This window comes from Leptopilina boulardi, unplaced genomic scaffold (genome assembly GCF_019393585.1).
Source record: "Leptopilina boulardi isolate dan_hultmark-lab unplaced genomic scaffold, ZJU_Lbou_2.1 LbouV2_112, whole genome shotgun sequence".
Lineage (NCBI taxonomy): Eukaryota > Metazoa > Arthropoda > Insecta > Hymenoptera > Figitidae > Leptopilina > Leptopilina boulardi.
In genome coordinates this window covers 3,100,183-3,127,007 of record NW_026137655.1, presented here as the reverse complement: position 1 = coordinate 3,127,007, position 26,825 = coordinate 3,100,183, and the positions used below count along the sequence as shown (strand labels likewise).

The 26,825-nt window shown below is 30.2% G+C and overlaps 1 protein-coding gene across 7 annotated transcripts in view; it reads right to left on the bottom strand.

The window, feature by feature from the left end:
* Positions 1-26,825, bottom strand: part of LOC127280843 (caskin-1) — an 88,259-nt gene that overhangs the window by 10,603 nt on the left and 50,831 nt on the right. The window contains exons 1-2 of one of the 7 annotated variants that reach the window (XM_051304139.1): positions 10,129-10,769; positions 6,002-6,040 (exon numbers count right to left, since the gene is read on the bottom strand). The exons of 4 other annotated variants lie outside the window; for them this stretch is intronic. In XM_051304139.1, coding sequence (XP_051160096.1) covers positions 6,002-6,040; positions 10,129-10,495 — 406 coding nt within the window. In that variant the 5' untranslated portion in view covers positions 10,496-10,769. Of the gene's footprint in view, positions 1-6,001; positions 6,041-10,128; positions 10,770-26,825 lie in introns of those variants that run through there. 2 more of the 7 variants (XM_051304157.1, XM_051304149.1) reach the window with 2 other exon arrangements.

Sequence of the window (26,825 nt, the reverse complement as noted above, 5' to 3'; positions counted from 1 at the left end):
CACTCTTGACCAATCCACTTCAAGAGACAGAGATCCTCGTCAATACAAAGTATATTGAAAAATATATTTCTTGAAAGTAATAATCCTGTTATGCCACATTTAATTCCTTTGCCATCTGAATATATTTTTTACTTTAATATAATGTAATTTTCAACTCTAACTTTTTTTAAATCATAATTCAAAATTGACAATAATTTTTTAAATATTTTCAAAAGCAACTGTTTTATATTGATTCACCTTTTTTGCTTCTATGAATAATTTTGTTCCCTTTTTTTCTTGATTCATTTTACAATGATTTTTTTTTTATAAAGTGCAAATTTTTATGCGCTACAAAACACAATTTCTGATACCTTTTCTGTATGTTAACTCTTTATATCGCCCTCGTTCGCAAGAAACATATATGCCAATAAAGAGGAAAAATGATAAGACGAAAGATTTCTAAAGCACTTCTACGAAACTTGCACGTTACGCAGCACGAGGACGTGACATAACTCAAGTTTAGCACAAATAAGTATTCATATGCGGAACGCTATAAAAAAAACCAGTCGCGCCGCGTGTGTATCTTAACCTTTTAAATCCAATAGAAAAAGTTTGTCGAATGATTAAAAAAAAAAATTTTTTAAATAAAAAAAAAATTGAAAAAACAAAAGAACAAATAAAATGTTTATGAACTCTTATTGGCGTATAAAAGTTATTAAATAATTCATTTTGTCATTATTATATCCATTTATTTTTAACAGTGCACATATAACTTTTATTACTGGTAATAATAAATGTATTGAAATGACGATTGGTATCTTTAGTCCTTATTATTGATCTTTAATATATAATATTGAAACTGAAATGATCCGATAATAGAAACGCTTAATATGACAACTTTAGTGTCAATAATGTTTAAATATAGTAACATAGTTGTGCAATTTTTTAAAAAAATTTATATTCTCGTAAATTGTATTTTTTAAACTAAAATTGCAAGTCACTGTTTCTCGTTAAAAAAATTGCCTACATATAAAATATATACAAACATTATATTCAAGGTAAAGAGAATATTCTTACAATAATAATTATTGTAATATTTTTTCTTGTAAAATTACTATAATTACAAAGTACAAGGCATATAATTATTAAAAAAAGCAAAAAAAAATTATTGCCCCTACTATTTTTAATAAAATTAGTATTTAGGAAAAAAATTAATTTATAAATACAATAAATGAATTTTAAAAGACAGAGTTGGAAACTATTTTCTCCGCTTTTTAAATATAAAAATTCAGGTGCGCATGTTTCTTTGAAAATAACAAGAGCACAGCTAACAAAACAGAAACCAATCATTTTAAACCATATGTTTCTGAGTAAGCTGCGAGGCGTTTAAAATGACCTCGAATACACTCAGGAATCGCATAATTGCGTGCGCGCGTGCTCATTGCATTTATAGAGTTTAAAAGAAACATATGTGTATACACACATCGTGAATGAGCTTCGCGCAAAACTGCCTGCGAATAGGAAAAAAAAAATCAAAACCAGAGAAAGATTAATGTCTTATCTTTTTATCGAAATCATGATAAAAACTGGTTTTGATTCCTCCTTGATTAAGCTTTCAAATATATTTATATATATTATATGAAGACCGACATTTTGCTTTCAAAATTTTTTGATTTCCCTTTTAATTAATTTAATTGATCTTAATTAAATCTCTCTACTTGATATAAATAAATGAAACACATTCATCTTAACAATAAAAGCAACTAAATCAATTGGATCAAAAAATTCCTAGATCATTAATTAATTAATGATTATAACATCATTAAAAACTTTAAAATAAAGGTACTTTTTGGAATTTCATTTTAAAAAGTTAATTAAAATCTATATATATATATATATACATTTTCCCAGTAAATCGTAAAAATAATTTTTGAACACGCCAAATTGGTTCTGTTCAACTGTATAAAATAAATTGTTTAGTCTTTGGAGAAAACTAAAAATAGTTTTGTTAGGCCAATAAAATCATTCTCTTACACAAGTTTCCCATAAAATTATTTTGTTAGTCTATAAAATATGTTTGTTTAAAAATAAATATATATATAGATTTCAACTGGAACAAAACTATTAGCGAGGACTAATAAAAATCATTATTGGTGTATGTAACATTATATAATTGATTTGAAAAATATTTAAAACTGGTAAATTTTTAAATAAACAAAAATGTTCAATTGGAAATAATTGAAACATAATCTGATCATAAGGGAACAACAAAAAGAAATAATAATAAATAAAAATATTTGAATTTATTAATAATTAAATTGTTTTAATAAATAATTAATGTTACTAAAGAAACGAGAAGATTTCTTATGGAGCCTCATAAGAAGTTTTATCAATTTCATTAAAAATGAATAAAATTCTTTTTATCATTTTCAAAGTTGGTGAAAGAAAGTGATATAGTCGCATATAAAAAAAAGCAAGAGCTGCATAAAACTCCAGTTTCAAGTGCAATTTCTAATCTCAGTGAAATGTTTCACGTTGATGCTTTTAGGCACTTATATCCTTCCTATCTAAAGTGGGCACCTCCTCACTCTGAAGAAGCCGCCAAAGTAATTTTCTCTGGAAACTAACAAGATCTAACTTTTCTCTATACATACTCATACACACGTAAATAAAATGTGTGTTCTTTCGACCCATTTGAAAAAGCACACACTTACACACGTACATGAATTGCACCTAACTTGGATATCAACAGGTTGTTGATTTTTCTATATCTTGAATGGTATTTTCTCGCCTACAAGTGACAAGGGGTGGGAAAAAGGCGTCAGAAATTAACCAAGAAGCAAAACCTTTTCAACCGATTACACAGTTGATATTGCGCTTGATTGGTCAACGTGGCGCCTACTTACGCAACTAAAATCCTTTTAATAGCGACTATAAATAATAATAACAATATTTAAGAGTATATAGAGTTTTAATGAAGGCATATATGTTGAAAAAACACTGTCTATACATAACATGAATATATGCGCTTTAAAGTGCCTGCATTCAAAGACTACACATGAGACTGCAATTAAAGTAGAAAAACAAGGTCAGTCAGTTTCTTTATAATCTAGTTTTAACATACCTACTGTACTGTATACTGCCGTACGAAGTAAAAACTTAGTTAACTCATATTTTGGCGAAAAATGAGTTTTTGGTATCAATGGATTCGTAATAAAAAAACGCGTCTGATGGTATTATTAAAAAATTTTTATTTAATTATTTATTGCAAAAAAATAATTATAAAAAATTGGCGAAAACCCAGAAAATGAAGAAATACTACATAAAAAGTATGCTAACTCGAGTTAAGGAGTCCGAAAGTCGTAGCTCGAGCATGATATAAGAAACAAAAACTCAGTCAACTCGAGTTGAGTATTTTTGCTGTCAAAAACGTAGTCGAATTTCATGCATAGTTTCGAAACGAAAACCTTAACTCGAGTTAAGTGAGTATTTATTTCGAAAAGTGGCGTGAGCTAGACCCTGTGTTTCGAAAGCAAACTCCTCAACTCAACATCGTTTAACTTCGGTTTCTCGTCGGGTTGGTTCGGAATCTCGCGTGCTATGATCATGCCGGTTTGTTATTCTTGCAAATAATGCACCGGCTTTTTAGAAAAAGTTTACTTTAGAAAAAAATAAATAAGTGAATAAGTGAAAAAAAAACGAAAAAAATACAAAATTTTCTTTGATTTTTTTTACTTTTAAAAAGTTTAATTAATAGTTTTTTACTGTTGATTATTATATAAAGACTGTTGTAGTAATTATAAACAGCTGTTGTAAGTTATTTGAATATTATAAGCAAATATAATCAATGTTTTTCCACTAATAACGCCGTTTTTTCATACAATCCTTCTACACATTTTTAATTGTAATAAATTTTATACTGAAACATGTTGATTAAAATTTAATTTTTAAAAAAATATTAATAAATAATAAAATAATAAAAAAATATATAAATTAAAAATAATAAAAATAATCTTTGTTAATCACAATCAGAATAAAATTTAACTCAAAAACAAATTTTTTATAATGTGTATTTATTCCCCCACCTCGCGTGCTAGCTTGAGTTAGGTGAGTTTTTACTTCTGAGCGGCGGCTCGAACTCGCCTACCTTTTCGGAAAGCACTCCTTAACTCGAGTTAACTAAGTTTTGCTTGTGTAAAAAAACACTTATCTCAATTATTTAATATAATTTGTTTAAATAATCAATTTTTGACAACGGATTTAGAAAGAACTCTATTTATTTACCTAGAAAGTGAAGTTAGATTAAAGAATTATTTATATTATATTAGGTTTTTTAAGACAAACAGTCTTTCATCATTTTCTCGGTTTCACGAAAATATGAGTTAAGTAAGTTTTTATTTCGTACGGCAGTATAGCAAATTTATTCGCGATTCGTCTCTTGTTGATTGTTTTCCAACTGAGAGATTAATATTGTTACGAATCATAAATTAATTTGATACAATTTTGGTCGCTATTTTTATCAAATGTTTTTAAAATATCAAAATGAATTAAAATAAGAATTTAATTCACCGTAGATTAAAATAATTCATCCAAAGATTAAAATTGCAAAATAAAAACCAATTTAGAAACGTTTATTTTTACCAAATTGAAAAAAATCCATTATTTTAATCTTTTGTGGTATTAATTTAATCTCTGTTTTTAATAACTCATATTTTACTAAATATTAAATAATAAATAAATCAAATTAAGAAACAAACTAAATATGTAAAAATATTGAATTTTCTAATTTTTTGTAATTATAAAATTAAAAAAAGGTATCAGTATAATACCATGAATATTAAAATTACTACTATTAAAATCTAATCCCAATAAATCTTGCAATATTTAAATAATTTGATTAAATTAAGAAAAAAATTTCAATAACAAAAAAAATAAAAAATTTCTATAATAAATCAAATCAAAAATGAGAATAAATTTATCTAAACGAAAATATAAATAGTAGTCTCAACATTTCATAGATCTTCTTTTGATTAGAAAGTCATATAAAACTTGAAAATTACCATAACCTTCTTAATAATACCGATATCAATTAAATCCAGAAGTACGTAAAAAATCAATTCTATCCAATATTTTAATAGCGTCATTAATTATATCGACCTCGAAAATGAAAAATCATCAATCTCAGAACGGAAGTACGACCTTGACATTATGATACCGAAAGAATCATTTATAATAATGATAAGAGTTTAATTTTAACACATGTGGTCTCATTTGTTGCAAAGATACCCTTTTTTTCACGACCTTATATGTGATTTCTCTTCTTTTAGTATGCAATTTCAGTACATTTTGCATTTCACACGAGTATCACGAAAGAATTTATTCTTCAGAGGTTTAGGTCATAAAACATATCCTTTACATATTAATATTAAAATGTATGCGCGAAACTTTTTTTTCGAAACATATGTTTCAAATTTCAATTTTCCGGTTATTATTAAAAAGCGCGATATGCTATCTTCGCGTGATTCAGATGTCAACATTTTTTATAGTTTAAATTATATTGCTGCTAAATTTATGGATTTTTTACCATCATCTTTTTCTCGTTTCGCTGTATAATATGAGAAACTAGATTCTGGATGAAACATTTATTTCGCAGTAACTCGATTTCTAGCATTTGCTATATGGTAGATAGATGTTCTGGTTCACGCACCATTTCTCAAGACCTCGGTTATATATATATGTATATGTGTGTGTATAAACTTCATGAGTGCGCACATACACACAGAGAAACATTAAAATAAAGTACATCCCGTGAATATCAATTGACTTATCATCACGCAATGGGGATGCACGACACAGATTCGCACTGTCTTCTATACTAAAAATAGTCAATTAACAATTCAGTGTGTATGGAACTTTATATAGCCGAATTCATTTTATTTTCAATTTCGAAATTCGAAAATACTGAATTGAATTAAAAAAATAGTGAAAATAATAAAAGGAAGAAAAGTAAAATATTTCATACCAAATGAGGAAACATTATCTATGTCCAGTGGAAACTTACCTGTAACAAAAAAATGAAATTAAAAATTAGAAAAAAAGATGTTATAAAAATTAATTCAAGGAAAAATTTTTTTTCAAACATTTTTACGACTTTGGATATTTAAAAAATTGTTTTATAGAACAAAAAGCAATAAATAAAAATATTTCAGTAAAAAAATGTAAATAAAGTTTTTAATTTGTTCAATATAAATTTTTTATGTTTGTATTTGAAAATTTATAAAGCAGGAGAAAGTCTTTACTATAATTATAGAATACATCCAAAAGCGAGACCTTGAGCCTCTTCTTATTTCTTTTCTTCGCTTCTTTCCTTTTGTACAATTTTGTATTGAGGAGGGAGAGAGCAATATTTCTGTTATTTGATACCAGCAAAAAAAGGTGCTTTCCTAGTTTTGTGTGACAAGGGATGAACAACATAATTTTCAAGTGTAGATGTTATACCTTTTAAAACCGGTAGGACCATTTTCAACATTAAGGACAATAGATTTTAGAGAGAAAAAATCCTCTCAAGTATCCAACAACTGTTCAAGATCAATTTCACGCTCTTAAGGGCGTCGTCGCTCTCTTCAAATCGTTGCATATAAAGAGGACAGTAGGTATTTATATTATTTGCAAAAAAAAAATAATACCAGAAAGAAATTCCAAAAAAATATTTTAAAACAATTTTTTAAAATATAAAAATATTTTTTTAAAAATTACTCTACATAATTTTTATATGGCAAAATATTTCTATCTTGTATTTTTCTTTTTGAGGGGGGTATAACGTCAAATTAGTTTAGTGATCCCGGTGACAAAAAGAGTAAAAAAAGAGATCCACGATCATCTCTTTACTACTTTTAACGCTTTTAAATCAACTTTTCAGGGGCTACTCTTTATAGCACAATCTTTTTCTTTGCTATAAGGTGGTTTATGGTGACACGGTAAAACTCTCATGTCGAGTCGTAAACAAGTTCTTCGTTCCTGAGAATCAACGACGACAACGACGAGAGGGCTTCTATATATACCTATGTGTATTATACCGCAGAAAACGTTCGTAAAGGTGCAAACTCTCGAGTCCCCTAAGAGTTTTACACTCTTCTCGTGGGTGTAAATGCGTTTCTAAATAGTTCAAGCCACGAGAGCATTAAATATATATATATACGAAAAAAGATATTCAAATTATGTTAAATAGGATTAGTGTAAATCTAATCTTAATCTCAACATGAATAAATAGGCTGCGAGAAATAAAAAAAAATTCCTTTTTTCTTCTTCTCAACATCAATATATTACTGTACTTTCAAATTAACGGTATTCAGGAATAAAGGTATGATTTTAAGCAAAAACTTTTTAAATATAACGCATATTTTTGCACTGGAAATTCTATTTTTTATTTTTATAACATTTATTATATTTAATTTTTTATATAACTTTTTCGATAATTTATTTTAAGGAAAAAAATGCATTAAAATCTAAATAATGGGAAGACGGCGAAAAAGGGTTAAAAATTTCCAAATTAAAGGAGTTATTGAAGCCATAAATTTGTTCTGCCAGTGAACTGTTTCATAAACATTTAAAAACATTAAAATACTCTATATTTTATAAGCGCAAGGCTTTTGATTTATTCTTACATTTGTAGACAAACAACCGATATGATCAGTAAATTAGATAATTAATTATCAATTGAATAATAAAAGCCACTCAGTCTGATATTTATCAAATGAATTTTCCTTTTACACCAATTCGTATCAATGTACATTTAAAAGTAATATTGAATAATATTACTATATAATTATCATGATTGATTATAAAACTGAGATAATAAAATTTTTTTCGTTATTAAAACTACTGATCTAAATATTTTGATTACTATTTTAATCAATAAAATTATCAAAAAAATATTCTTAACTGAAAATCCATTTTTTTTTATATTTTCTAGTCACACTGGGCATGTAACAATCATTTAACGAGTCCTACTTCGTTAGAGTTGACTGGTAAGGAAAATAGTTTATCTTCCTAATTTGGAAATCGTTAGTGAGAATAAACAAGGTATGCAAGTTTGCTAGATACTTATGGGGGGAAATGTATACCTTTTAAAGAAAAAGCCACACACAACTGTAGGAACAGGGACACAGCAGGGTACTTGATAAATGCCATATATCGAACTCGTTTACCTGGTCCACGATCGACTGATTCTATTTGAAAGGATGTATGCAGCATCAGACTACACTGACGTGATCCGATCCTCTATAGATAAACGGAGAGATAGTCTTTTCAAATATTTGACATTTCGTGTCATTCTATCACCAATATTGTATGTAAACATATATAAATTACATTCATACATAAATCGTATAAAAATAATTTATATCAATACAATAAAATTTCACTTCAAAAGAATTTCAAAATAAAATTCCACTTCAAAATGAAATTTTATTTCTAAATAATACAATAAAAATCTTTTATTTTTGAAGGCATAAACAATTAAGAGAAATAATAACTGTTGAATGAAATAAATATTAATTTATATTTCCTTTTAAAACATTTAATTATTGTTCAATTGTTTTAAATTTATTTCAACTTCAATAAAGTAAAAGTCAGAATAAATATAATGACTGAGAAATAAATTTTATATCCGGAATCAAATGGAATATTTCATTAATATAAACGTTTATAATGGTACCGCTTTAGTCTTTGAAGTATGTACAATTATTGGCTAAGTACTTAATCTTTAAAATTACAGAATTGCAGAGGGAATGTACAAGCACATCTCGAGATAAATCAAAACGAATTTGTATATTAGCAGGTGTATGCTGACCTTTGTATATTAAATTTTAATTGACTTTTTTTATAAATAAAAATTCGCAATAAACACATAGAAAATTCTTAAATGATTTTCTTTCTGAAAATTTTCATCAATTGCGCGAGAGTGAGTATACTTATAATTGGTGCAATCTGAGAGGCAATAATGATACATATTTAAAATACACATACATATATACATATATGAAGGACGAATTGCAAATTGGTTGCTGATGATGCTCATTAAAGCGTGAAAAATGTACAACCAATTGTGATTACAGAACTTCTTTCAAGTATATTATATATGTATATGTGGATAATTATTTTTGAGAAACAGAAAAGTAGGTCATTTATTGGCAGAAAATTTATTGAAATACGCTTATTCAAATTTTATTGATGGAGTAAAGAAGAAAAAGAATTTCTATTTAAAATACCTACACTTCAATCGATTCATCAATCAACAAACTTTTTCCAAAGGTTATAAATGTCAATATTCTTTTCTCCTCTATATCACGAGAACTATTTTATATTCCCGCAGTTATTTTCTTCAAAAATTTTTATTATAATTGAAACGTGATGTCATTTTGAGATGAACTTTTTTTTTTAATGATGGTGCCAAGTAATAATTTTTACCATCTGAATTATAATGTGTTCATATATCTCGTTTCTGATTTTCTATTTCATAAATTCACGGAGAGAAATGCAAAACATAAAGTAATTTTTACTATTTCTAAAGTAAAATAAATGAAAAAATATTTATTTGATTCAAATAATCGGTTACTTAATTATTATCAAATGTTTACTTGAACCAAATAATTTTTATTTGAGTCAATCACTGACAAAATCGATCAGTAAATTTGGAAATTGGCTGAAATCACGTCATTTTACGGCGTGAAAATAGACATTTAGATAAGTCCACAACATTTTACGGCGTAAAAATAGACAATTGGCTGAAACCACGCCTTTTTACGTCGTGAAAATAGAAATTTGACTAAAGTCACCTCATTTTACGGCGTAAAAATGGAAAATCGGCTAAAGTCACGTCATTTTACTACGTGCAAATAGAAATTTACCAAATGTCACGTCTTTTTTCGGCGTGAGAATAGAAATTTGGCTAATATTGTACGGCGTAGCTCCCCTAGTATTTATTTAGATATTCCACCTTTTGATTATAGCATCACTTTTAGAGATTCGAGGCAAGTGATTTAAATACTCTTTCAGAAAAGTGTACAAAAGCAACACAGTACACGGTTTTAAAATTTAAAATACATCGAATCGGATCAAGTAGTTCTAGTCTAGATGGAAAGGACTTACGTTGCATGAGATTTCTCCAGCTGCCGTAAATCGCCTTGATGCACTTATCGAGAGGCGTGGATGTGAGCATCGGACTTTTTTTCGAGTTCAAGTGCCCCTCGGAGCAACTTCTGTAGAGATTGTTGTTGATGGTGGTGGTTGTTGTTGGCGTCGTCGTCGTCGTCGTCTTGGTTTGATCTCTTAAAAGTGGTTTGCGTCGTTGATGATGATCAGATGACTTGAAGCCATTCGGTATCCAGGCCTCGACGGCGGGATCGCGGAAGCTATGATAGGTCGAGGACATTTTTTTCAATGCTCTCTGCTGGAAACGTTTACCGGGTGGAAGGGGCGGGGGCCCCAAGTAACTTGGTACGGCAGTGATAGCCATCGCATATACGAGTAGTGCAACAAGTATGTTTTGTTGTTGCTGCTTCCCTCTTGGCTTTTCTTCGTCTTATTCCTCTTTTTCTTCTTTTGCTTCTCTCTTGGCTGCTACTTCGTGGATCACGGCTGATCGATCGATCGATCTCTCTCGCAGCAAAAAAAAAAAGAGTCAAGACACGACTGCTGCAACACTGAGGGAGTGTCACGACATTACCGTATCCGCTTGTCAGTGTGCCTCGCGTCTTTAAAAACAAATCTAATCAAAGTTTTACTGCACGTGTTTCACGGCATGCCGTCGTTAAGGTTATTGCTTCACCACACCCCTTTTTTCAATTAGGATAAATTGTATATCAGTAGGTCGGAAAAAAGTATGTGTGCTTTTTTTTCTATACTCTTTTCATCACTCAATTCTCTCTTGTTTTATAAATCAAATTTTAAAATTAAGTTTCTATCAGTTTCGGAAAGTTAATTTTTCGACAATGACTCCCTGAGTGCGAGACGTTGTCATACGTCAAAATGAAATTAAAATTTACTACCACGAGAAATGAACATAGAACCACACTTTCAGGCGTGAAATTTAAAAATGAAATTCAGTTTAAGAATGAAAAATGAACCGAAATCTATTAATTTTTTAATCAAATACTGCACTATTAATCATGTGGAATAATTTTCAAAATGAAAGCAAGTGTCAGATGCGTTTATATAAGAATTTTTCTGTTATTACATTTGGCTTATAACATACAAAAAAGGGGGGCTTCGTGCGACCAATAACCTTAATAAGTTCTCATATATCAAAACGAGAGAGGAGAAAGTCTCTAACTCGTTTGTTGCATCGATATACGATGACGTTAATTACGTCGTGTACTATAAATTATAATAGTTTGCAATTTGAACTCAATATTTCATACTTTAGGCGACACAATAATCCGATATTTCAGAATAAAGTTTTTTTTTCTGCACTTTTTGTTTTTGCTCTTTCTCTTTTCCTTTTTTTTATATAGAGTGACACGCGTCGATACGATTCGAGGGAGGCGTAAGCCTGTCGATAAAACGACACGGATGGTAAACGATGCACCAATTCCCAGTCTTCTATCTATATAATATGGGGACGAGTGAGAATGAACTTCGTATCTTATCGATCTGTGTACCACACCGCTTATCATGAAAACGTGGTGCTTTTAATCCCCCTAGTCTAGCGGCTCTTATCACTAAATTTTTTTTTTTTATCAATACGCGTTCACCGCGCGAATCTTTAGTATTATTCCACTCTCACAGCCTACGTTTTTGATTCAGGTGAAAAATAACTATTTTGTTTTTCACACTGTGTAAAAAAAATTTATTCAGTCGAATATTTAATAAATATTTAACTGATCCAATATCTCGAATTTATAAATATTAATTATAATTTGTAAAAAAAAACAGGGGAACTGATTCCAAAATGGTAGCTAACGAAAATATTATGAGTGGGTGATATTAATATATTCCTTTAAAAACGTTTTAAATTTCTTTTTTAAAGGTAAATTTTTGCGTAATTCATCTGGAATGACTTGATGATTTTCTCGAATTTTTTTTAAAGAGAGAAAGGGGACATTTTTTAAAACACCTCATTATATTCATTTAAAATGTCACACACATGTAAAAAAGAAAAGTAATTAAGAAAAAAGTTACGAGAAAAAGTAAATAAAAATAAAATAAACAAACTAAAAAGAAGAACAATCTAGTCAAGAAAACTTAATACATAAATTTGTTTCAACCTTCATCAATAATAATTGAGTAATATTTCTCTGAGTTTGTCGCGGAGGCGGAAACCAATAAGGCAAAAAAATTAAAATAAAAAACAAACCTCTATTAACTTTAAAGAAAAAAAAATATTATATAAATACATTTTTTTATATTATGATTTTTTTTATTGTTAAATTAAACTTATTAATTTAAAAAAAATTAAATATTTAAATCATTCTGTATATTATAATTATAGTAATTATATTTGAGTATTTAAAAAAATACTAAATTAATCACTTTTTTAATGTTTGTCAAATTAACGACTTTTACGTCATTTGAAAAATTATTTATACTTTATTCACTTCTGTTTTTATCCTGTAACTAATTTGTAAAAAGTTTATAAGTAACAAGCTGCATGTCATCATCGCTAATGGATTATATAATTATGTTCAGCGGTTTGTTTGGTTAAAACCTGAAATGCAAGTTAACGAAATTAAACTAATTAAAGGTGCTTGTATTTAAATTAATTAAAAAAAAATTTTCATTCTTTTTCTCGTTTACACATTTTTTACTTGTTTCTATTGTGTTTAAATATTTTTAATTGTCACGTAATCCTCTAAACTTTCAATTAATTTCGATTTTCAATATTACTTTTTTTTATACATTTTATTAATATTTATATTTCTGCCATTTCCAGTTTACTTTCGTTCGGGGTATAACATTATTAAATATAAAAAAAAAAATTCAAAATTTATCAACTTGTCCATAAGTAATTTACAAGCAGTTTATGACGAATGTGACACGTTTATATTTACTTATTACCATATAAATATGACCTAGTTTGATATTTACGCATTAATTGGTATTTTATTGCTTCGCAATAACATATTTCTCCTTTATTTTATTGGTACGATATTTAGAAATAACTTCATCTAATTTGAAAATTTTTTAATGTCACGCGGAATTACTTTCCATTAATATAAAGCAATCGCAAAAACTGTTAAATTTTCAACTAATTTCTTGAAAGTCGCAGTTATGATGTTTTATGCCACCAATAAATATTCCAATTTATTATAAACATTTCAAAACAAGTTGTATACAGTATATTTTAATTAATCAGGATTTTGTTTTGTAATTACTGAAAAAAAAAATGATGGAGTAGATAATCTGTTAATTTTACTCTTTAAGAGAATCAAAAGATTTACATTATGTAAAATCATTCTTAATCGTCATTAAAATCGATTTAAAAAAAAAGAAGTAACCCAAATAAACTTGGGATGGAGAGACTCGAGAGATGAAAAAAGAATTCCATAAATGGAAGTGACAAGTGCTTCTGACAAAATCACCTTCTCGAAGGTCACTGAATTAAAAAGGCATACTATATACAAAGTAGAAAAGCAAGCACACGCGACTCTGATTGGACCGGGAGCGTGAGTCGAACGAAAGTTCTCATTCTCGCTTTGGACCCATAAGAGAGAGTGAGATAAATATATACACTGCAAAACTCGGATAGTCCGACGATAAAAACTGTGTAAGGCGCCGGACAAAATGAAACTGGATAAGACTGTCAGAAATGTGTGTCTTGGGCAAAACTCTTTGCCAGCCGGTGCAGGTATGGCAATGTTGTTAAATGTTGCTCAAGGTGGTGGTATTGGTGAATGTAAAAAGGGGAATGGAAAAGAAGAGAAACGATGGTGGGTGAACGAGTTCATATAAATGAAAAAGTATGTGGGACGTCCAACTCTGGCCCGCGTAGGATTCAAAAAACCATGTTTCATGTATCTAATCATTGAATTTTAATTCCCCGAGTTCATGGAAATCAGATGCTCAAAGAGAGTTGACTTCATTCATACTGTGTGGAAAAGGACTTTCACAATACACTGACTAATCAATCAGATCATCGGCAGAAAACGTGGGGGATACCCACGATGAAATCATACTGCAATTTTAACTCAAGCTTATAATTATATTTATGTTCTATTCGTTTTAAAATTTTTTGTTTTGAAAAAAAATCTTTTACCGAACAAGATTCGAAGCCCAGTGGATAGAAATACTTTCAAAATAAACGGTGCCTTACGCACCATGACCAACCAAATTGCAGTAATTTGTTTATAGTAAATAATAATAATAAATACCTATTGAATGAAACATTGTATAATACGAAACCATCAGTGATTTCAAAACTGACTTTTTTTATCATGAGACACTTTCTCCTACACATAAAAAACTGATCCATTTAATCCAAATACGAAAGTTGTATAATTCAAACATCGAAATTCAATTAACAAAAAAAAAGTTTTTACGCAATTTGAACATAAATTTGAATGACAATTTATAAAATCTAAAAAGAAATTAATTTCCTTGTTGCATTCATTTAAAATTAAGTATTTCACTTTCTAAATCATCTCTCTCTCTTTCTCGTGAATTTTTGAATATATCTGAAATCATGAAACTTTTTTTCTTTTTCACTCAAAAATAAAACAAAAAATACTGTACTATGAAGCATGAAATAGAAAAACGAAAACGTCTCTAAAATCCTCATAAATCGTACGTCTATAAAATCCCGGAAAGAGTAAACATATAACACGTGTTCCACAGGGTCATAACAATCGCACAATAGTTGGTACACACGATTTTACGAGATTCACTAAACCGTCAAAATTTCTGTATTCATGTTCAAAGAATGGCCAAATCTTTTTCATAGATGAAAAAGAATTTGAACACATTGTATGATTTTTTTTCATTTTCATATTTTTCAATAAAAAAAATATATTTTTTGAAACATCAAAAAAAACAGAACATTTCACAATTTATTTAAAAAAAATAGAGTAAAAATTTAATAGATTGCATTAATTGTGGAAAAAAATGCGAAATATTATCAGAAGTATATATAACCAATGGAGAAACGGAAATGTTGTTATGCATATTGTTAGCAGTTTTTTTTATCACTCGTGTGATATAGAATGTCATATGAGAGAAAAATAAAAGGAATGCACACACGTAGGACATTACAAATTCCACAACTTTGGCTTGTGTCTCCTGTCGACAACATGAAGAATGAATGGCGTTCATATATACATATACGAAAGGAGCTCATTGATAAAACTTGTCTCTCTAGGATAAAATTTCGCAAGAGATGACTTAATCGAAAGAATAATAATGTATTTTTTTAATATTGAGGAAGGTCGTACGCATAGCTAAACGCCTTCGTTTAGTTTCAATCAGGTTTTACAGTCAATGAATGTAACAGTCATTATCTCATTAGTCCAGGGGGGAAAAATATATTGGCCCCTTGTCAAGTTAAAAGACAAGATAAAGTTACATATATGCGTACTTCCCAAGTTCTCATTTATATGTACAAAATTTATGTATTCTAAAACAACAAAATTTTCTTAAAAAATTATAAAAATACTTTTATTTTAAAATATTAACTCAATTTAGAAATTATCTTTAACAAAAATTCCGAAAGAAAAATTGAACAAAAAAGAGAATAAAAAGAAGATAATACGAAACAGGACGAGAAAATCAGTTGAGAATTCTTGACTACGTGCAGAATCAGCGAAGAATATTTCAAGCTTTTAAGACGTTAGGAAATAGAATTAAGATGTTCATTTCCTCATCTTGTGAGTTTTCTTATTTCCACACACACAATGAATATTGGAAAAATGGTAAAAAGTCACGAAAAAAAAAAAAATTCCGGTACTTATTATTATTGAAGAGAAAAAGAGTTTTGCCGTTGAAATCTTTTGTTCTTCTGTATATATAGATGCTACTCGCGGGATCTTATAAAGGTGTGCAACGCGCACTTGTTCCTTGACTCCTACACGATCATTTGCTTTTGAACCGTTGTTGCGAGAATATACCATTATTATATGAAGAAAAGTCAACGCCCCTTGTTTCTCGAGTTGAGTGTTATGTCATAAAATATATATATATATAAGCGAGAAAAGCGTGCGCGCTTCAATTGCAAAAAATATAGAGGGAAAACATACAATTTTGTCTTATTCTTAAAATAGTTAATTTCTCAATTAGTTCTTTTTATAATATTGCAATTATTATAGTTGAAAATCATCTTGAATTGAAAAGTTTTTACTTACGTTACGGAATAGAAAATTTTCATAAATAAATGCACGAAACTCACCTGAAACAAAAAATAAACATTTTTTAGAACAATTTTTGAAAATTAAAAAATTATATGCGAAAAAATTTTTTCCTAAGAAAAAATTTATAAAATAATTATAATTTTGTTATATAAAATGATAAAAAAAGATATGACAATTCAGAGAAATTGCGAGTCCGAAGAAGAAAATGATAATTAGGAGGGGAGAGAAGAATACAAAAAAGAAGAGTATGAGACATATTACATAATATACTGAAAGGAAGAGTAATATGTATTTTGCTTTTTATACGCTACGTCTAACTACATGAATACATTCCGCAACTCTGATGTTAAGGACACTTTTGACTTCCGTCGGAGCGTGTGGAGGCAATCGTATACTTGAGAGAGAAAAAGGGTGGCTTTGAAAAACGCCACATAGAAAAAAAATGGGGGACAAGAGCGGATGCGAAGAAGAGATAAAGAAAGATGCAAAAATGAGAGGAAAACAAGGATTTTTACCTCATTGAGAGAGGGGAGGGAGTTTTTGCCCTCGCTCGATATCCATTGTCTGTTTCGTATCACTGTCCCTACAATTACAGTTTTCACTCTTTTTTTTCATTTCATCTTTCTTCATGTCCTCCTTGAACCTCTTCTCGTTTTTTATACACTGATTCTTGCTTTATAAAGAAGTAGTATGAAATTTCATATATCAGTGTTTCTCAGATGAACGATTATGATCTCCAGCCTGATATAGAGAGTTATATTTTCTAATAGTCGTTTTGGTGAATTGATACTGTCTTTAAGACCATTATTTATATGATCTATTACACATGAACATTATTATTAGAAAATAAAGAATACTTTCTCTTTATATTTTTCAAGATAATCTGCAAGTATTAATAAGATACAAATAGAAACGAAACATTTCACGAGATTAAAACATTTGAACAAAAATTTATCATTTTTATATACATATACAATGTAATATTAAAAACCTGTTACAGAAAGATTGTCCTTGCAAAATAAGTATACCCACTGAATTATTTATACGCACATTTAAGATATATTCTCTATATATTTATATTTATGATTTATTTTACACTTAAACGTTTATTCGTATTCTTCATTTTTTTTTATAATTTATTTCGAATACTTAACCGTATGAATAATATGCAGGTGATAAATAACTGAATTTCTGGCAATTTTTTTAAGCGGCGGCAAACGATAATAAAGTAATAATAAATTTACCATGTTAATTGACATCGTTAATTTAAAAAATGTTAAAATTGCATGTGTCCTTTACGTTTTGAAAAACCCTGTCACCATATTATATACACATACAAATAATATAGTGCGTATGTGTATATATAAATCCTCCACTACACAAAATGGAAGAGTGGCAGCCTCGAGGCTGCTTCCGCATTACGCTTTGGATCCTTTTGTTCATCATATGCACACAACGCGAAATTACCTCATTCCACTGTCATCTCCAAGGAAAAACCGAGAGAGAGAGAGAGAAGTGTAATTACTATCGATGGTGCCTGCGGAGGTCGAGAGCAGTCACATTACTGCTGTCAAAGTCTTTTCAAAATCCTGCACACGAATATAATGAATAATCGTTTCAATGGATCATTTCACTAAGAGTACCAATAATTGCCATTATTATTAATCTCAAAAGCATAAAAATTAATGTGATGAATTTTTTTTGAAAAATTAAAAATATATTTTTTTATCTAATTAAAGAAGTAATACTAGTTTTTATATTCTATATAAAATAGAGTTTATATTCTACATAAAATAGTTTTTATAAAATAGCAAAATAGACTGTTTTCTGCGGGAAGAGAAAAATTCTATGCGAGATTATTCTCGTTTCAGTACCCGATAATATTCTCGTTCCACATCTCTCTAGGATTAAGTCGACCTCATACTGTCTAGCTATAGAGTTGAAATTGCGACAGGACATGCCAGGGACATCGCACGATATGTCCTGTGTGTGATGTTCTTTCTTGCGTGTGCCTTTAGTCACAACGATATATAATAGTGCCACACAAATCGTCGTTTGTTATTACCTACTTTATTGGAGAATATATAGATTTCATGTCATTCCCGGAGACGGATCATTAATATCAAAAGATGCTGCAACTACAGTTAACTGCTTTTTTTTATCATTTTAAACTTTTTCTCTGGAAACTTTAATTTTTAAATTTAAAATAAGGTATGTTTAGTTAATCTTCATTGTACAGAAAAAATAATAAAATTCTGTAGCAGATTGAATAATCGAAATTTAACTTTTTTTTTTAATCTGACACGAAAGCATATTTATATTTTTTTGCGCTCCCTATTGTTAATATTTCATTCATTATTGTGGAAGACTAAAACCGACACCGGAGATTCGCTATGTGCAGAGAGTGATTGTTAGACAAGGGATTGTTATGCAGAACCGACGAAGCAGTGAAATACAAACTGAAAAGAAACAAAACGAATATATAATGTATATATGTATTGAGAATATAGTTTTTATTTTGAAAAAACCAATTAAAACGTTATAGAATTTATAACATAATACATTATTCGCACTTATGGATTTTTATTATTTATCAAATTTAAAATATATTTTATATTAAATTAAAGAAAATTTCTATTTAAAGATCAGTGAAATATTAATTAAAGAAAACCCATCTTCTAGAAGCTAATAATATTTTAATTACCACACATTCGTTTTAATTATCAAATTAATTATCGATTTTTCGTTTTTTAAAACGCAATGCTTTGCTCTATAATTATACTGTTTTATATCAGGAGAATTTATAATTGAAAACCTGTGTGATATATCTAATTATATAAATAATGTGAAGAATGCTTCTCATTCCTTGAAGATAACATTTTGGTGTTAATGATTTTATTCAAATCAATCATTATGATAAAACTGCGCAACAATTTATGGGATGCGAGGAACGTGGAAATGAAGGAAAATATAAATTATCTGTATAAGTCCTCACTCTCTGATAACAAAATATGTACTTGAGGAAATTACGTGTCAAAGAATAAACAAATTATTACAATAGCGGCCAACGAGAAAAAAACATTTAATCAAAATGAGGAAAATTTTATACCAAGGAATATTAAAAACGATCAAAAATTGTGGGAAATATGATTTAATAAACTATCGGATCTATACCTGGGAAAAATGATAACGCAAACCAAGGTTTATAAGAATATGGGCATTAAAAGATAAAGCACAATTTAAACGATGCGACAATATCAATTGTGAAATGCTTATCGCATTTGACGTATATGTGGGCAGATCATATACACCCGCAACCTCTTTTAAAACCAGCTGCTAGTCGACAGACGCGCGACCTTAGCTACAGACAGCTGTGCTTACTTCATTTTTCGACTGACGCACACTGCACACGTGCCATCATGACATCTATGTATTTTCTGCTGTCGATAGTGCACGTATAGTGTGCAGTCATGTATCTTTGTATCATAGAATAGAACGCTGTCCCCTTTTATATATGCGAGATGGAAGAGACCATAGTGGCACGCTTTGAGGTTTAACTTAATTCATATGACTTGAAAAGACTCCCTTTTCCATAAACAGGATATATGTGTTACAAAAATATCCGCGCGCTTCCATTTTTCACTAGATGTGTTTCAAAATTACTCGAACTTAATTTATGACTATGTTTACACTCCCAATTTCTTTCTTCCTTTATGTTAACACATTTTCAGAAATGCATAATTCTGTTTAGCAGATTCTATCTTTCATCGATGAAAAAATGAAAAGGTAATTTTTAGAAAAATTTTGCACACATTGTTTTTCCTGTTAAAAAGATAAGAGATAAGAATTCCGTCACAAAATAATGAAAAAATGTTGTTGATGAATCATTAACAGACTTTTTCATTTCCAAGTGCTTAATAAAGTCCATTTTTATGATCTTAAAATGCAAGTCACTTAATTATTATTCATTGCTTCGTTTCTTGAAACTACCATCGATTATAAAACTACTTGAAGTACATCTCAAAAATATTCCATTGGTTAAATTAGATACTGCTGAAGTTACGACGATTTAAAAAAAATGTTTGTCAAATGGAAAATTGTTTAAAAATCTAATATTGAAATTCCTATTTTCCTAAAACTACATGATTGATGATCGTTTCCCTAATAAGCGTTGCAAAATGCAGCTACATTCAATTAATGCAGCGTGTAATAAATGAACTTAAAATACCCAATATCTATGCATCCATTTAGTTGCAACGGTACCACCGTAAAACATGTTAATAGAGTGACTTTTCATATTTGCGTATATATACATGTATAGAGGAAAAGTTGTTGAATTTAAAGGGTTGCGTACTATATACATATATACACCAAACTGATATTTGGCTAAAGCCTGATACCGTCATACATATATTAACATACATTAATATCAGTATTCATAAATGTATATGCGTCTGCACCAGCAGCTTTTTTTTTACCAAAAAAAAAAAACAATATTTTGGTCCTACGAAAATTTTTTTTCTCCTGAAACATCAAACGTAAGTAAATATTTTTTTCCTCCAAACTAAGCTGCCAAAAGTTAACGCTAATGTTTATTCAACGAAAATTAAGTTCTATTTTGTTAGGAGTGAGTGAATTTTTTCAAGCCGAGACAAGATATGATTCTATAAACAAGAATATGCATTAATTATTTATTTTAAAATGAAAATACTTCACGAAATGTTTTCGCAGGTTTTTTTCATCAGAAATAATAAATAATTTAAACTTTTTTTTTAGAAAAATAGGTTATAAATGGAAAATAATGACCCAGAATCTATTTTTATAGGAATTGTGAAAGGAGAAGAGACAAGACACTTTCAATTGTAATTGGTTTTGATTGAATGAGAGTAATTGATATCGTTTTCCACATGATCAAGATTAAGAGAGACGTAACTGCGTGACAGAGCAGCGGCAACACGATATGTTTTCCAGGTTGTTCCATCTTGACTTATTTGGTCTTTCTCTTTTGCCGTGTGTATATATTGTCGCCATCTTGTAACTGATCCAAGGTATCTGCACGTCGACATTTTTCTCTTTCTCTATCGTTTTGCTTTTTCTCTCTTTTTCGTGTTTTGCGGTCGAGGCCGCTCACGGCGTTAAAATCTAACGTTTCCACCATTGAGGAAACCATAAAATCGATAAGTGTCTCTCTTTCACGCTATATAGTTCTGAAGAGAGAGAGAGAGAGAGAAAAAAACGAAAAGAGAGAAAGAGATAAAGAACTGAGAAGAAAAAGACGACACATCACCGCACAGCCCCTATAATCCCTTGACTTTTAATTTTCAAACCCGTACCCATACAACTGCAGCACCTCTATTTCTGACTTGTATAAATGGATTATATATGTGCGTATAATATGTTTTTTCGAATTGTGCGGAAGAATCGATTTTCTCGTATATGTTAATCATGGCCAAGGCTCTCTTTCAACGTATATGACTTGCTCTCGCATAGAAATGGGCATATTTATTTGCATAAACTGCAGTATAATGTTACCTCTCTCTCGCATAGAGGAAAATGGTGACAATATTTAAAGGAATATATTTTATATAGACGTGATTTTTCATTTACAACCTGATAAAGTAATCATTACTGAATAGCAAATGCATTTAAAAATATTTCCCATACAGCAGATTTTTTAGAGTCAGAGCAACATTTTCTGACAAAACAAATAAGTTACTAATTTTTTTTTGAAAAAACGCTTATCTGATGACGAACGGGTGGACCCTTAATTTTTTATTTTTGAATATTTATGTTTTGAAAATATTCTTTTCCGTTTAATATTATGCACGTACACATACTACACACGCAACGATTAAATTAGAGGGGAGAGAAGATGTAAACGATATGTTGTATTTCTCCCCTCAATGTATGCAACACCTGGATCAAATTGGACCAATTAGAAACGTATTATAAATCGAACCATGCAGTCTATTGTCATTTTTAAATTAAGTTTCTCATTTATATTTATGAATTTTCTGATTACAATTTCCAATTTATCCGCACAACAATAAAAGAATGGCTTTTAAAATTATATTTTTCCTTGCAAATGTTTCATCTCAATTTTATATGCCACAGCAGTCAATTCAGTTTTCCATTAAAAAAGTTCTCGGGCAAGTATTGGAAATACCGGAAAAGTAAAACAATATTGCTTTGAAGAAGGATAATTTGTTTCGTGTCTATATATAAAATGAGAAAAAGAAAGGTCCTTGAAAATTGAAATGAAATTGAAAGATGGGAACTGTATTTTTATTTCTTGATAACCTGTGACTTCCGGGCTGCACCTCATTTTGTCATTGTCTTATTTGCTATGAGGCGGATATATCTCGATCAATTTGGCCTGGACTCACAGAATGAGACTTCTATACCGATAGAACGACGCTTGTGGCGTGTGTTTTGAGCGAAAGCGACGAGAGTATATAATAAGATAAAAGGCATATCTTGTGTCTCGGTGCAACCTTCCGTTTCTGGTGATGCGGCAGTTGCCTCATACACTTCTCCTTGCATGTCCTTAAACAGAAAATCTCTCTCAGAGCGGATGTTCCCAAATTTTTTTTTACTTTCTCCAAATAAGTGTGTAAAGAAACATATACGTAATGTGGTATTTAAATAAATGATACTAATTTTTTACAATACGAAACTAGTTGTTTAACAGATTTTACCGCATGTACAACCCAAATTGTAACTGCACTTGCATTTAAAATTGTAAATACAGCTATGTTACAACTTCTACAATGTACTGTTTTATCATTGATAAAATCCTATTGATAAATGGTCAACCTAGATTAAATAGGATACAATCTATACATTGTAAATACTATAAAATCCATTGTTCCGTATTTTTAATGAATAAAAATAAGCTAAAACAATTTTTGAGAAGCATGCGGGAGAAATGTAGGCCAGTTTATACAAAAGAATTCCGTATTCCGGTCATTTTTCTCGAGGCAAACACACACACAACATTCCATGGAGAGTTGGCGCATTTTCTGCACACTCTCTCTGCGGAATTTGTCCACAAGAAAATTATGAAAATAGAAAAGTGGTAGGGATTAATAAAAATTCTCGAAATACACCGAGAGAGCGGTCCATTAAGCTTGGCGCCTGTTTCGCTTGAAGCAGGAGGGTATAGTTTCGAGTACTTTAGAAAAGGTACTCGAGAAGTCGATGCACGCGCGCTCATGGAAGAAGTGACGTTTATTTTTACGCTGACGCAGTCGACCAAAGTCGGTCGGACTCTCTTTCTCTAACTTCATCTTCTTCTTCGCCCCCTCGTTTCCCGCTTATGCGGCTTGTGGAACCTCTGATGGACCAGTGAATTTGCATAATCTCTCATGGTGCATCCATCCGAGGTGAACTGGTACGAGAAGTGAGTGTGTATGTGTGTGACGCCCTCCATCCGAAGTTCAACCGGCAATTAAGACCGATAACTCTGTCCACGGGCCGATAAGCTTTTATTAGACTTTCAAATTGGTAATTGGCCGTCGAAGGGAAATCGCGCGAGATCACCCGGGCGTATCCCATGTACCAAAATTTATTAACACCCTTCGATGCTTTCATCGAAATTGAGATTACCAAACTGAGATTCAATAAAGATAGAGTGTTGCTGCAATTTTGGGGAATGAAGTCACTTTTCAGAATTTATGTTGTGTTAAGCACTTTTATCAATCTCAGCTTTGACCATTCGAACTCAATTCATCTATCGGGTCATAGTCTCTTAAAGTAAAATATGCCCTTTGTCTTTTGTTGTTAGTCGCACAGGCGTCATTGTGCCAGTTGATACAACTGTTTCTCACTGATCTTATCTGTATTTTTACTCATCGCAACTTCAACGACGGAGACGCGAATACAATTATTCTCGTTCTTGTAAATACCAGATCGACAAGTGTTTCTACAAACTGCGACACACCCAGAGAAAAGAGATTCTTTAGGAAAATTTCTTTGACATTATTCCTCTTATGGAGATGTTTAGAAAATTTTCGTTTTACTGATTTTTATAGACTCTTTTCTTATAGAAATACGGTTTTTAATATTTACCTTGAAGAGAAATAATGTTTTCCATATCGTGGGGGATTCAACAGTCTCATATTTTCGCTTTAAGTATATACCGCGCAAGAAATGTTTTCTGTAACTTAATAAATATTTCTCTCTCGGTGTATATATGTATCCCTCGATGTTGTATAGTGTACCGCTACTTAAACAAAGAGAGCGAAGTGCACCACTTGAATGTGCGCATCAGACACCCGATTGCCACTTTGTGGAGAAATTTATGGTTTTAGTAGAGAGCGCGGATATGAAGTGACATAAAGAAAATTTTATGAAGCGTGCTGTTAACATTGTCATATTTTGCTGTTGTATGTGCAGTTGGCAGATCTGCACCAGAAACAAGAATTTCGATGGCAATAAACCGTAATGGAATCGAGTATGTCAGACCATTAACAGTGGTGTAAAATTGCATTTTATCAAAATACTGTTTTTGAAAGAAATTTTTAATTTATTTTGTGCTCATAATCTTCTAGCTGAAGTTTACTGCTGAAGTTTACTAATTATATGTTTTCAATTTAGGTTGTACATGGCACCTACAATCTTAATTATACCCAGTATTAGATAAAGCATATAGATTATAATTAAGTACGACTTTAGTACCTTCTACAATCTAGATATGCTGCAATCTTACATTATGTGCATACACACAACACTTTTGTAAAGTAAATCTTTCTTGAAAACGAGCTAAAAATTAGTTTGTATATTGATTTTAAAGAGACATTAACCCAGAGAAGCAATATTCAAACATCACGATATCATATAACGTTCATTGTTGTGTACCTTCTCACGATTTTAAAGACACGTTTTATCGGAGATGTTCTCACACCGCGAAAACGACGTCTGTCTGGAAGTTTATACAAGACTTGATGTGCGCCAGGTCGACTATCGATCCTTCGGCTATTGTATATCATGTGCTGTAAGAGGCGCCTCTTACCGACATTAAATTCGAGCCTAGCCCATTTCACGGATAATTACATAAATTGGACATGAACTATGATTGGCGAACACAGAAACATGGAGTAATTTTCGCCACACTTACAACATCCCTCTCCCGTGTGCCCCTCCTTTGGCCCATTTTGTGATTAAATATCGTTTAAAAATTACTACCCACACATCGAATATAATTGCTTTGATAATAATGTACGATTAAAGTGTTCATCAATCGAAATAAAATAGTAATTGACTTCATATAATTTAACACTTTTATAGTTAATAAAGAAAGGGGTTTTGAAATTATCAAGACTGGTAGTTGGAATTATTACTATAAATAAAGTTTTGTTATAATTCGATTTCTATTTTATTTTGAAAACCCCTAATGAAAATTTGAATTGAATTATATGAAGATTGAATTTGGTGAAAAAATCTCTCTTCATGCCACACATTCTGATAAGAAGATAGTACGCTCTGTCAGCTGTTTTGAAATTCTGCTCGCAATCGTAACCTTATTTGTCCTCGTACAACGACAACGTCGACGACAGAGACAATCAACAATCTATCTTTTGGCTTCGATCTTGGCTCATTCATGAGTCCAACAATCTTCTTTCCAGTGGCCCAGATATAACGCACAATTTCTCAGCATTGTATTTCAATGTTCCTCGGAATCTGATTTCGCATGTCCCTTTTCAATTCCACTCAGCAGCCAGTGACACAATTGGCAAACAATATCCGATTATCTCCTGCTTCGTTTCAGAACTTATACAAATCAATATCATTTTTTCTCATCTCAGTGATTTTACATTATTTTTTTCCTCTATTCAATACCTCGTTATTTTATTTTTTTGTGCCCAAGGGAATGGAAATGAAAAATGGAGATTGACAGCATTTGTCATTTTTCTCAACACATCAACATGACAGAAGAAGGAATGATAATTGTCGTTAATAAATTCCAGTTGAAAACGTGCTGGACCGTAGTAGTAGGTGGCAGTTGGCGCGCACCAAGGGTGAAAGTATTTAGAGCGAGAAGGGTCAAGAAACACACACATATAGAGAGAATGTGACAAGACACGCGACATTGTGGATTTTAGGACCTTCTTTCACGTACGTGTCTCGTTTTGATTTCTTTTTCTTATTCCTTTTTTTTCATCTCGTTTTTTTCATTAAAGGAAGCACATAAAGTGTGTCATCATTATGAGAGAAGAGGTGGGTGAAATATCTGATGGAGTTCGAACACATTCCAACAGCAGAGAGAAATAATGAGAGCTTTCTCGCTTGTTGAGAAATCGTGAAGAAGAAATAAATATCCGTCTCATAACCAAAATTATATTGGTCACATAAAAAAAATTATTTTAAAAATTTTTCATATCTGTAATCCATTTCTGTTCTATTGCACAATATTTTGGAGGTTCGAGTTTTAATTTTTTTTTAAAACGAATTCAATCAAAATACGTTGCAGTCTGCATAAATTTACATACAGCAATGTGAATTTAAATG